General features: G+C 27.3%; 1 protein-coding gene across 9 annotated transcripts in view; it reads right to left on the reverse strand.

Annotated features, from left to right (window-relative positions):
• sls (sallimus) overlaps positions 1-14,461 on the reverse strand; it is a 397,202-nt gene that overhangs the window by 285,290 nt on the left and 97,451 nt on the right. For all 9 annotated transcript variants that reach the window (XM_075372741.1, XM_075372740.1, XM_075372745.1 and 6 more), the window contains exons 29-38: positions 13,757-13,900; positions 12,701-12,958; positions 9,343-9,486; positions 8,559-8,816; positions 7,695-7,838; positions 6,008-6,146; positions 5,113-5,369; positions 3,157-3,296; positions 1,896-2,154; positions 620-877 (exon numbers count right to left, since the gene is read on the reverse strand). In XM_075372741.1, coding sequence (XP_075228856.1) covers positions 620-877; positions 1,896-2,154; positions 3,157-3,296; positions 5,113-5,369; positions 6,008-6,146; positions 7,695-7,838; positions 8,559-8,816; positions 9,343-9,486; positions 12,701-12,958; positions 13,757-13,900 — 2,001 coding nt within the window. The remainder of the gene's footprint in view (positions 1-619; positions 878-1,895; positions 2,155-3,156; positions 3,297-5,112; positions 5,370-6,007; positions 6,147-7,694; positions 7,839-8,558; positions 8,817-9,342; positions 9,487-12,700; positions 12,959-13,756; positions 13,901-14,461) is intronic.

The following is a 14,461-nucleotide window of genomic DNA, read 5'->3' on the forward strand; positions in this document are numbered from 1 at the left end:
TAATGTGGCCATATTTATATACCACACTCTAATCATTACTCATATATTAGTCACTGAATAATTAGGCATATAGTAGTCAAGTAATCAAACATCTATATGTTATGTCTTCTCTGTTCTGTTAAAACCCTTGATCTTTTCATATGATCACTTTTTTGTTCACATGTTCAATTTTTGTGTTTCTGTTACTTATTTATTTACTCTAATGTTATTATTTCTAGATTTGTGTCTGCACGGCTTGAGTTATACCATTATTTTGACACCATTCTGATACCAGTTCAGCTGATAATAGTGCAAAATTATTGAAATCTCCTCTGAAAAGAAGACCACAAAGAAAGCCCTTAAGTCTTGTGGAAACACACATCATTTTAAATGCTTACAGAAGTGAATTACAGAGTAATCCAACAGAGTTGATTTCGGATGTCGTTAATAAAATTGCTAAAATAAGTGGAAGTTGTGGTGCTTCAGTGTACAATATGATTCGTGAGTATAAATCTACTAATGATTTATGGTCTTCTAAGAAAACAAAATCTTGCAGGTCAATTGAAAAAAAGTTGAGCTAATTTTAGCTAATTAAAATTAGAAATAGTCTATGCTCATAAAAAAAATCAATGATACATACTTGTTTCAAGTGGTTTTTCATTACGGAACCATTCAACTTTAAGAGTTGGATCACCAACTGGTATAAGACGGCATTCAAAGTGTGCTGTTTGACCTTCAGCAATAAAATCAATATTCTGTAATGGTTGTGTAAATACTGGACGTTGACGAGTGACCGGTTCAGGCACCTCAGGACGTTGGAATGGAGTTCCTTCTTCCAATTTCTTTATTTTTTCTAATCCTTCTGGACGTTGAGATTCTAAAATTACATTTCCTCTGGCTGTAAAATTAGCAATAATGATATATTAGTGAAAATAAACAAACTAATTATTTCATGTGTATACTATTACAAAGAAATACCAAAATAAATCAATGCTGATTGATACAGTACCATAACAATTACTCCTTGAATAGGAATAGGAGAAAGGCAGGTACTTCATTTCAAAGCCGGTGGTATAATATATGATTATGTAGTTAGTGCTAGGCCCTACCTTTAAATTTCTTCATCAGCAAAGTTAAGTACCAAACACAGCTGGGCTGGCTAAAAATTACCCATAATTACTTTAGCTTATTTGATTAATGTATGCACTCTATTTTAATGAAAGAATCAAAATGGTAAAACATTATAACTATTGGCATCAAAAAGACTTTTTACACTTGAAAATAGAATAAAAGGATTATTCAACGCTGCAAGCCACTTCTGGAAATTTCTATTAGCTATGCCAGTAAGTATAGCTAAGCCAGTAAGCTAAGTCAGTAACTATTATAAAGTTATTATTTGTTTTTAAAAAGAATACTGGAAGAACATGTTTGTATAATTTGTTTTATGACAGAAGAATAGAATACACACTATACTGTCAAGAATTATGAGCCTGTGGTATAAACATATAGGTAGAGACTGAAGTAACTCTTGAAATATGAACAATTCCATTGCAACTACTAATCAGACTGGTCAATTAATAAAAGATTTAAAAAAAATCAAATATTACACAATAATCATTAATAAAATTTATTTAAATTTATTACTATTAAACTGAATAAAGATGTGATTTTTCTAACATGTTCTGCTGTCCATTTTAAATCAGAAACGCTAAAAGAAAATTCTATCAAATTCAAAAATTCGCTCTAACTAATCACACAACCAGCCAATGTCATTTGACTTACCACATTACTTTTTTTGAGCTGGTAAGGTACATGAAATCTTAGTACTTTGAAAATACTATGATTAAATTAAAACTTAACTCATTTCAATAGTAACTGGATATTCAAAAAACAATAATAGTGATAATATATCTTACCTGTGACATTAAGTTTAATAGAAGATGTACATTGTCCTAATTTATTGATAGCCTTAACACTGTATTCTCCTGCATCTTCAGGTACAATATGTGTAATATCAAGAGCAACATAACCAAAATCGAATGTAATATGGAAACGAGATGCAGATGGTAATGGTTTACCATTATGATAAAATTCAATTCGGAGGTTTGGATCGTGTAATGGTTCAACCTGGCACTCAAAGTGAGCCGTCTGCCCCTCAAATAAATCTGTAGTGCCCTGCAATGAAAAGAAAAATCATTACAAAATGGTAATTATTGTAAAAATATATCTTAAACTGCTTTGATAAATATTAAAAAACAGAACTGTAAATAAGCTACTTAGTTTAAAACAAACTACAAACTTATATTGGTAATTTTAGTTTAAATTAAAGTAATGTAGTTATATTATCTGTAATGACATCCTACCCAAAACGAAGCACACGTATATTCACTTGCATACACATACTAAATATAAAATGATTACATAAATTTAGTATCTCTTTCTCATAGTATTTATAGCATTAAATAATCTAAGTTAGCATTAAATATATCTAAGTTATATAAACATCTGAATCTGAAATACATGAAGTGCTTGTACAGAGTTGATTTATTAACAGATATACAATACTACAATTTACAGTTTTTGCAACAATTATGATTAAATGTAAATTATTACGATCAATAAATATTATGAAATGGTTACATATAGAAATTCAGCACAGATTTCACCAGGATCAGATTTAAGGTAAACCAAAAGAATTGTGATTCTAAACAATATCACTCTAGGAATTCTATCAGGATGAACAGATAGGTATTTAAGCCCACAATACTGTATATTTTAAGTATACTACATGTATATATAAAATAAAGTCTTAATAGTATTGTGTAATTATTTTTTAATATTCTGCTGAAGTGGGTTTACCTCTGTTTTAAACTATAACTTCAGGTATCTGAGCTTCTTAAAACAGTTATAAATATAAAATTTACAATATTGAATCTATTTGTTCAAATTAATGATCATTTTATTTTTAAACATAAGCTAACAAATCTACTTGCATTTAACAGAATAGTAGATTTGCTCCTTACAATCATAGTATTCAAAGAAAAATTAACAATTCTTTTAATAAATCTATTATAGTGATTTCAGCTATTACTTTACATTATTCCTAGATATCTAAAAAAAAGTTATTTCCCTTAAATAAAATTATTTCTAAAATTAATTAATCAAATATTAACTTACTCTAAGTTCTGTTACAAATCGCGGAGGTGTGGGTATTGGCTCTTGAATCTCAAGTTTAGCAGGATGTCCCTGCGCTTCTAATTCTTGTATCTTCTCTAAACCGGCTGGATGCTGTGTTTCTAGGTAAACACTTCTCTTGGCTATAAGAAAATAATGAATATATGTAAGCATATAATTGATTCACTATAAGCAATAATTTAAATTAATGTCTAATATAACTTCAACAAATCAACGCATAATTCATAATAATAATAATAAAAACTGCAATATAATAATAACTGGAGTGATTTGTTTTCTAACTGCAATTTTTATATAGTAATTATTTTTATCACTGATAAAGATAATAAATCATTACAATAAATGAAAAATAAAACATCTGATAACACTTATCATGTAACAATTGTAATTATTATTTTTCTATAGTAATATATAAATAAGTAATGTATAAATAATAAATAATACTAGAGATACATACACAATAAAGAGCATGTAAATGATAATATTATAATCTATCATACATCTAGATCACAATTACTTAATCCTTATTTAGTCTATGAAAAAATTAGGACTAAATGAGAAAATCTGAGTTCAACTTCACAGTTAAAGTGAAAAAAAATAGACCTAAATGATCAGATTAATTAAAAAATCAATTTATCAAATGATCATAATAAAGCAGTGATGGCGAACAGTATTAAATTTCTATATATAAAAAATCTGGTTAGTTAACATTAACTGGCAGTTGTTACTTTATGCTATTTATCCAATCAGCAGTTTTATTGAAGACACTAATTTTTCATTAGAAAAACTAGATTTTATGATTATTCTTAAAATGTTAAAAGTTTTAAGAATAGATAACTAAAACATAATTACAAAAAAAAACCAAAAATATGTTAACATGAATTGCTTGAACAAGAAATAGTTCTGAATTTTTAAGCATATTGAAAAAGTAAACCAAAATACATATTTGGAAGCATCATTAATTACCTTCAATAATTAATCTCTCTTTTTAAAGTATTAGCTTTAAAAACTTGTGCAAACATTTTATGATGTTACCTGTACTAACAACAATTTTTTAAATGCATTTTGCTTTATATGACAATATCATCAGTGATAAAATAACAAATAACTTATATGGAAAAAAAATGTTTTTTACATCAAGGATGATGGATTACACAAGGACAAAACAAATTATTAATAAATATGTCTACTGTCTACACTAAATTAAGTGAAACATAACTAAAAGAAAATAAATCTTACTTTACATGATACTTTTCTGGTACATGATAAAATTAGAAAGAAAAGGAGAAGAAATCTTCTTATTACATGACATAACTTCTGAAGAAATCTTCATTTAAAAGTGAATTTAAACAGCAACTTTTAAAACCATATTTATTTTTATTTTTAATCATGGTATTTTTAGAAAACTGAACATCAATAGAAAAAAGAATATAATGGTAAATATTAATTTTAAGGGCAATAGATAACAAATAAAGAAGTTGCTATGTATTCATATATTTTAAGTAACAAAAAATTTTACATAAATTATAGTTACTGTTGGGTGTTAAGAATGAATTTCATTAATAAGAAAAAATCATACTATAAATCCACTATACGTAATAATATCCAAGAGATAGATTAATTTTATGACTGGGAAGAAAAAATTCAACAAACTTTTGGCTAGGTTAAATCTGGATATGAAATAAATATTAAGCACTTATCTGTTGAAGAAAGATAACACAGGAACTATAAGGATCAACTTCTAGACTGAAAAATATACAGAAGTGGAACCATTATTCATCTGTTGGTGATATTTTAGGGAAAAAGATATTCAGATTAAGAACAGTCAGAGTGAATATCAACTGCAGATTGAAAATAGCAACATAGACGGTGTGATTAATAATGATTATTCAAAATTAACTTCATCAGAAAAAAAGAACTACTACTAATTGTACTTACATTGTACACTGATGTTACATGTGTTAACAGCTTCTCCTTTAAGATTAGTAGCTTTACACATGTAAGTACCAGTATCTTCACCCCATGTATATAATATATCAAGTGCAACGTAACCAAAATCATGTGTTGTACGGAATCTGTGACCTGCTCGAATAGCAACACCGTTCATAAACCATTCAATTCTCAAATTAGGGTCGTTAATAGGTTCTACTCTACATTCAAGGTGAGCATGGTCACCTTCCTTTAAACCTTCCAAACTGAAAATAAAATAGATAAATAAATAAATATTTATATAATAGATGATAAATAAATACGTAAATAAATAAAAATTTATATGTATATGTAGATAAGTAAAAAATTTTCTTTTACTTAAATTGAAATAATTCTGTATTTCATTCTTAATGAAATCAGAGTTATTTTATAATTTATTTTACTTAGTAATTTATTTTATATTAGTTAAGATAAATTCATAAAATGAAAATAGAACTGCTGCAAAAACACTGATATAAAAATAAAAAAAACTTCCTAGTACTATAAATATAACTTGTTTGAATAATAGCATTTTAAAAGTAAAGTAACTATAAAAAAGAAGATTAACCTGTGCAGTGATTTTCAAAATACTTGTACTGTAAATAATATTTTTCTGTTCAATAATACTACAACAAATTTATAGTAAACAACATTTAATGTACTAAAAGAGTACATTCTGTCATCTCCCATGTGAATTCTACACTGATGTGATAAACTATATGTAAGTAACTACTTAATAATTAATTAATTCCAATTATACCATATAATCTAATTACACCACTTATCCTAAATAACAAGCACTTAAAAAAGTTACATAACAATTGATTCTATAAAATATCTAAGTGTAAATTACATAATTACTAACTTGTTCAGAGGTGTTATGAACACTGGTTTCTGATGATCAGGTTCAACTTCCTCTTTTGTTGGACGTTCATAATGTTCAAGTTCACGAATCTTCTTCATTCGTTGCTCATCTAATGTGTCTAATTGTAATCCAGATTTAGCTGTAATAAACCATATATATGTAAATTAATCAGTATGTAAATTAATATATATATATAATATATATATATATAAACATAATTTTAAAATTAAAAACAAGTTTTACTTAATACAGACAAATAACAAATTATGCAATCAATTATGAATGAATGGATTAAACATTAAAAGTAAACCTAATTGACATATTTTTCAAAATATTACAATAAAATTACAGCAAAATCTTCTTACAATTCCAGCAACATTTTAGTCCTCCCTTGCCATAAGGGTTGGTCATATCAAAAATTGTTTCACACAAATGTTTTAGGTAATGTTTAGAGGTCTACCGACCACTTCAAACCAATTCAGTACCGTGCCTATTAAGAGAGATGTGATTTTTTTTGTCTTCAAAACCTCATTTTTTCCACCCCCTGGGCCAAATGGTTGGTGATATCAAAAAACTTTACTTATATAAGTTTTAGGTCCTTATCCAAAGAATAGTAAAAACTTTAAACAAATTTGATATTTTTCTTAAAAAGAAAGTTACAGCAATATTTTGTTTTTTTAATAAAGCCCTCCCATTCCACTCCCATGGTTCGATTTTGGTCGTTAACAAACTTGACCAAGATTTTGGGACGAGTTATTTTTAAGGAACAATTTGAAAGTGATTGATGCAAAATTTCAGCAGCTATGTTGTCCAGAAGAAAGTGAAATGTATATATAAACATTTGAGCTGATGGTGGTTTTGGGGTCTGGGAGATGTGAAACATGAAGATATATCAAAATTTTCCAGAAGCCAAATCATGGTATACATTACAATAGATAGCTTTCTTATGAAATCTACCTAATAAGAAGTCAAAATTGTAAAATTGATTTTTTAATTACTTTTGACAATGTTACTTTCATTCAATCACAAGTAAGACATTTTACAAATTAAATAGCAGTAAAAATATATCTTTTCAATAAGCAAAAGTATTAACTAATTTCTAAAACAGTCTATTACCTTTTGCTATGAATGATGCAGATACTAAATAAGAATGAAAATGTTATTCATTATAATGAACTCTCATTATAGAGCTGTAAAATAGTCTTAAAATATTGAATACAGTCATTGTACAGTATAAATAATTCAATTTAGTTTTTGGATAATGCAACATGTGAAAATTAATTTTCTGTAATCTTGGAAAAGACTTACACACATAATAGTATAAATTTCTTACTCTTATCACCAGCTAATGAATGATATAAAAATTAAAACTGACTGAATAAGTGGGCGATCTATGAGATACATTATTTTATTCAGCTGCCGAAAACAAAACATCAATAATTTTTCTTTACTTGTGGCATCAGAGTTATAGTGGAAATTTGTCAATAGTTTTATCAATAATTACAACCAGCTGAAACCACTGAAAATATCATTTTATCTAGAATAAAATGATCATTATGCAGATAAAAACATGCACATCTTGTCTATCTGGAATACTATACTCCTATGAGTTATACTATTGAAACCTTAACGTATATATCATAAAGTATAGGCAATAATATTTTGATAAATTGTATAATTAACTTACAGTCAATGCTGACAGCACATGTAGTAACTGCTTCACCAATAGCGTTGCGAGCTTTACACATATAAGTACCCGAGTCTTCAGGATATGCATATAAGATATCCAAGGCAACAAATCCAAAATCATAAGTTGTTTTAAATCGGTGTCCTGTAAAGAATATAAATGAATTTAAAAAAATGTATTATATCCTTACCAAAATTAAAATAGATATGTAATCAAATATTAATTTACTTTTAAAAGAAATAATACAGGATTAAATAAGGTATAATTTTGTATGAATTTCTACTTGATAGTAACTTTATTATTAGTTGTAGTATTTAAATAAAGAACCATATTAAAAAAAAAATGTATGATAAACTGGAATTTCATATTTTATCATATTTTTTATGGCGTTAAAAAGTCAGTACTTTTTTTAAGCTAACTTTTTCTCATGGTTCAAATGAGAGAACTATTTTATTTACAATTCTATATTAAAATAAAGAAGCAATTATGTACAAAAGCACTCATGGAAGTTGAGAAAAAGAAGAAACTGTACACTTTTAGTCTTTTTTTTTTTACAGGTAAAATCTATGATTTTTATTTAAATAGTTCACCGAATCTGGGAGTATTACTTAAGGTAAAAAAATTATATACAACAAAAAGTTGTAAATGCTTCTGGTGTCTTAATGAGTAAACATTTGCATTAATGTAATAAGCATGATTAAACACTGATAATTATTCAGAAATATTTGTTACAGGAAAAATACATACCTTATTAAAATATCCTAACAATTTAAAAATTAACATATCATTGAAAGTAAAATTAGTCATTCTTTAAAAAGAGAGATTAAAATATGTTTTTATATAATTATAAAAATAAAAATCTACCTTGCTGAATTGGTCTTCCATTACAGAACCATTCAACTTTCATAGTTGGATCATTAACAGGTGTTAATGTAGCTTCAAGATGTGCACTATGTCCTTCAGGTAAATGTTCAATATTCTTCAGTGGTCTTCCAAATTGTGGTCGTTCAGTGATAATCTTATCTTCAGCTGAGACCTTCTTGTATTTTGAATCATCTTCAAGATGCCTTATCTTTTGTAGAGCACCTTCATGTTGAGTATCCAGTATTATAGATGACTTAGCTGCAACAGAATAATTTAAACAAATAATAACACTGTCCAAATCATTCATAAAGATGATGGATGAAATGAGGTTGAAAATTGTTTACAGAACATATTAAAAATACATTCATTTTTTATTTCTGGTTAGTAATTTATTTAGATAGTTAAGTATTTTTATAATTTGTTAAAAAGGAAATAAATATAAATATAAAGTTGTAACTGACTATTATTAATATGTTTAATAACATTTAAATATGTTAATATTTAAACTGTATTCTTATGTTTGTAATGTATTGCTTAAAATTCAGTACTTTTGATTAAACTTCTGAAATATTTGAATACTAAGCTGTTATTTTACAACCCCTATTCTTCATAATTCTGTTAAAACATTTACTTCATTGTGGAAGTCATATTAAAATATTAATTTAATCATATTAAAAATAAACATATTTTTTGAAATCATTCACAGAAGTATTATTTTGCGATAAATAACAATTTAAAAAATAAATATTTAGCAGAAGTTTAATAATTATATTAATATACTTACATTTTACATTAAGTTTGATAGATGATGAAGCATGACCCAACTTATTTGTAGCTTTGCAAGTGTATTCACCAGAATCTTCCCCATACACAGTCAATACATCAAGAGAAGCAAAACCAAAGTCATAAGTTGTACGGAATCTATGACCTTTAACAATTAAAAATATAAATTAAATAATTATGTATATTAAAAACTTATAATTAACTAATAATATTACAAATTTAATTTAATAGTACAATAAACAAACAAAAGTTACTTTTTTATATCTACAATATTATCATACTTCCCTTTCTTTCTTCATAAACTACATAATATCAGAAGTTTATTAAAGTAAGAAGTTTTATCATGATAGAACAATTTAATCTCTTTGCCTTTCTATCTGTTAACCTTTTCCTCTTAACCTTCTTTTTACCGAATTTCTTGAACCTGTGTCCTTCCCTTTTAACATCTACAGATGATCTTCTTTTCAACACTTATGCAAAATTCTATTACTTCTAGTTTCAAAGATGAAGATAAATTTTGAATTTAATTTGTTTGATTATTCAGCTACTAATTTAGACAGTTGCATCACGTTTTATCTCATCACTCCTAGTATATTTTACAGAGATAACATAAAACATACATCTTAATTTCCAGTTCTTCACTAATTCTCCTACCTTTTTTAACACCAGACTTCTGTTGCATTATATTAGCTTTATTTATCTTCTTAGCATTCCATTTTCACAACAAAAGCTATTCTCTTGTTACATACCGTATTTATTCGAGTACCCCCCGCCCTCCCGAATAAGCCCTGCACCTCATTTTCCGAACTGAAAATCTAAAAAAAAAATTGAGTATATACTGGTATTTTAAAGTGCAACAGATATAAAAAAAATACGTAAATATGAAAATATTCAGAAAGTAAAGCATTTAATTTGTTCATTTAAATTACAATATTAATATTACATTAATAATTAATTACCGTAAGTACTAGTTTAGTTCAGAATCAGTAGGCCAGTAAAACGAAAAGAAAGTATCATGTTGAAAAGGATCATTTCAATACACTTTTTAATATGGGATTTTATTTTTAATTAATCACTGTCACTGTCAATGTCTGTAGAAGAGTTACCAGTAGTTTCCATGTCGCTCTGCCAAAGGTGATTGTCTTCACTACCATCAAGTTCATTAGATATTCTGTATTTTTTTAAACTTTTCCTTACTAATTCCGTGGAAATACCTTCCCAAGCATCTTTTATCCAAACACAAATCCGGTTAAAATCTGGGCGTTTGATTCTTCCTGTAGGTGCGAGAAAGAAATTTTCATCAGCCATCCATTTACTGTACAATTGTTTTAATGCAGATTTGAACGGTTTATTAATGCAGACATCTAGTGGTTGCAATAGAGATGTCAATCTGCCTGGAATTATTACTTGGTCTGTCATACCCTTTTTTAAAATGTCTTTCACTTTATCAGTCGTATGCCCCCAATAACAATCCATTACTAGCATATCGGTATTTTTTTTATTAAGTAAATCTCCTGATCGCTTTTGCCATACACACCTGATTCAATCTAAAATTAAGGTTTCATCCATCCAACCTGATTCCTGTGCTCTGATAATAACTCCATTTACCTGTATGGTAGAAAGAGTTTTTCTTTTATAAACAATGTAATTTTTATCCATCAGAAGTAATGCAAAGCATAACACTACACCTTTGTTTTTCATTACCACCAGGGCGAATCGTAACACTTTTTTCACCTTTTTTGTTTACGGTTCTGTCAAATGGCATTTTAAAATATATGGGGGTTTGATCAGCGTTCCTATTTGAGAAGGCAAACAGCTTTTATCTTTTCTAAGATTTATTATGTATTTGTGAAAATGTAATATTTTTTGTTCATGAGTGTCTGGAAGTCGTTGAGAAATGGTCGTTTTTCGTCTTATTGACAAATCATTTCGTGTAAAAAATCATGTTATCCATCCACAGCTTGCTAAAAAATCAACTTTATTCAATGATTTAGCAATTTCACAAGCATATGATTGACACATTTCTGTCATGACAGCATAACCGTATTTCCTTTATTCCATAACACAGTCATACAATTTTTTTTCTGTCTGTGTATTTTGGTTTTAAGCCATGAAAAGCCCTTTTATTACCAGTGCCTTTCACCAGAAGTTGTTTTTTCTTACACCAGTCTCGAGTGCAGCTTTCATCTACGTCAAATTTTCTTCCTGACGCCCGATTTCCAATTTTTTCAGCCTCTTCTATAACGCGCAGTTTTTCATTTACTGTAAAAGATCGTAGATGCTGTCCTTATGTACTCATTTTAATGCCGTAATTAAAATAAATCACCATATTAAACTTTACAAGATAAACTAAACAGATAAAATGCACATAACCGTCCACATATACAAACAGTACAATGACTATGGCAAATAGACAAGACGACGATGGGTAACTGATACTGTAACTGTAGTATCATTAGAACCAGATGCAAGCTATATAGAATGAATCAGTTTTATAAAAATACCATCACTTTTTTCCTATCAATAATATGAACAGGATGTTAAATTAAGAATGCATTCTGTATAAGCGTCATCCGGTATTGATAAACTAAAGCCTAGATGTAACTATATTTATGTGATTGAATTTAGATACTTCTAAGAAAATGTTTACTTTACATAAATTATCCTGGCTAAAGGCTATGTTTCAAGTAAGCCCCGCACCCTTATTTTTTCTCTCCAATTCCAAGAAAAAAGTGCAGGGGTATTCGAATAAATACGGTATTTATGCCTAATATCTCACTTTGTTTTTTCCTGCCTTCTTTAATTCTTTCTTATATATACTTGAATGTTAACCATTTTTTCTTTTTTTAGATTGGTACTTCTATCCCTTGTTAACTATTCCTCTTAAATCCACTAAAAAGCTGGTTCCATTTTCTAGTAATTGTGACTTTATTTGATTAATTATAGCATTCTAAACACATGGATTTCAGTAATGATAAATCGTTAAAAAAAGTATTGTTCTACTCATGATAAAAGTATTTTCTACCAAATAATGAGTTTACAGGTATTTACAGATATGAGTTAACGAATTGAATATTTATAGGTATTAAGAAGTTCTTATAACATACACATATGAAAGCAATTATTTTTAATTTAAAAGTTCTTCATCAAGATTATAAAGTATTAAATACATACAATTACTTTTAAAAAATAAGCTTAAAATTGATTTTATAAAGAAAGTAGAAATAATTAAAAAAAGAATTGTGATCTGAAAATTGCTTATGTTACAGTATATTATCATGTTATAGTAGTTTAACTTAACTGAAACCAAACAAGAGAATTTATGATTTACATAATTTTTAAAAATTCAAATTTTTTACCTGACTGCAGAGGCTTTCCATTGTGGAACCATTCAACCTTAAGATTAGAATCTGGATATGGTTCAATACGACATTCATAATGTGCACTCTGTCCTTCAACTAATTCTGTAGGTCCATTTAACTGAGCTGTAAACTTTGGTGCTTGAGTTACAATTATTTCTTGTTCCTCTTTACGCTTATATTTTGAGGTGTCCTCAAGCGCCTGCAACTTTTGTAATGCTCCTTGGTGTTGTGATTCTAATAATAATGATTCCTTAGCTGTAACACAAAAATAAAAAAAATTACTTTACAATTTTATATATGTAAAATGTTAGGTGCTGTAAGTGCAATGGTTGTAGGCAATCTAACATGAAACATGTGCGACTTAAAAAGATATGCATTAGCCATTTCCAAGAATAATAAGCATCTCGTTCCATACTGCAGGGAGGAAATAGTTTTCCATTGCCTTTTTCAGAGAGTTATTTTATTGTTGCAAATCAACACGTTAAATCCCTTGAAATGCAGTTATTCAGATCTCTTTGTTAAACCATAAAAGTAGATTGTACAGTGAACATGATTTTTCTCAAGAAAACCATCTCCTGGCAAGCCATTGATGCTTAAGATATTTTACATGAATCAAAACTATAAGAAGGTCAGGTAGTATAAAACCTGGTGTTTTAAACTCCAAAGCTTTTATCTATGGACTGTAACACATATTAAATGATACTATTCTAATGTGATTTGCATAGTGTGTAATTATAACATGAGCTGAATAAAGAATTTATTTATTTCAAATACTATTTTTCAATAGTATTTTACAAATACTATTTCAGCTATGTTGCCTTAACAAAGCTGAATGCTACCAAATATTAATTAATTATTTTATCAGAATCAAGGAATAGAACATATAAATCTAGTAACACTAACTCACAGCATGATAAGAGAAATAAAAAGCCTTATATACAAAAGTGCTTTATATACAAATACTAAAAAAACTTCCTGACTAGATAAAAAAAAACAAAAAAAAACAGAAAACAATTCTAAATGCCAAAAATTTCATCAAATATAAATACTCACATTGAACAACCATTGTTGCTGAAGTAACAGCTTCTCCAAGATCATTAACAGCACGACATGTATAGGTACCGGAATCTTCTGGGTAGACATATTTGAAATTAAGTGCAACATAACCAAAGTCATGCATAGTTGTGACTCTGTTTGCTGTAATAATAAACAAATATAAATGAAGCATACTAGAATAGAAAAAAAATATATATATATAAAAAACATTTATTCCACATGAAGCGATCCTACTGATTTTGAAAATATGAATCGATTTGGAAATTTGGTAAAAGATAAATACATTCAATAATTTTTCTAACAGTATTCTAATTTTTTTTTCTAAAGACTTGATTTTAATGAAATAAAATAATTAAAAAAAAAAATTAAATGTAAAAACAAAATTGATGTTTTGTGAATTAATTAACTAATGAACTGAAAATAGTAATAAACTAAATAATTAAAAATAATGCAATGAAAATAATTTTAAACAAGTAATAGTAATAAACAAAAGAAAACAAAATATAACTCCATTAGGCATTTTGCTATTTTAGGAAGCTCTGAAATTAATATTTAAAACAAGATTTTAAAAAATTCAGCCCCTTTTTTCTACTACAACTGAAGTTATGTTAAAATTAATAGTAACTCAACAATAATTTTAACAAACATTAAACAGATACTGAATACTTCTACATACTTTCTTAAAAAAATATTATTAACTTG

The sequence above is a fragment of the Lycorma delicatula genome, chromosome 8 (assembly GCF_047948215.1).
Source record: "Lycorma delicatula isolate Av1 chromosome 8, ASM4794821v1, whole genome shotgun sequence".
Taxonomy (NCBI): Eukaryota; Metazoa; Arthropoda; class Insecta; order Hemiptera; family Fulgoridae; genus Lycorma; species Lycorma delicatula.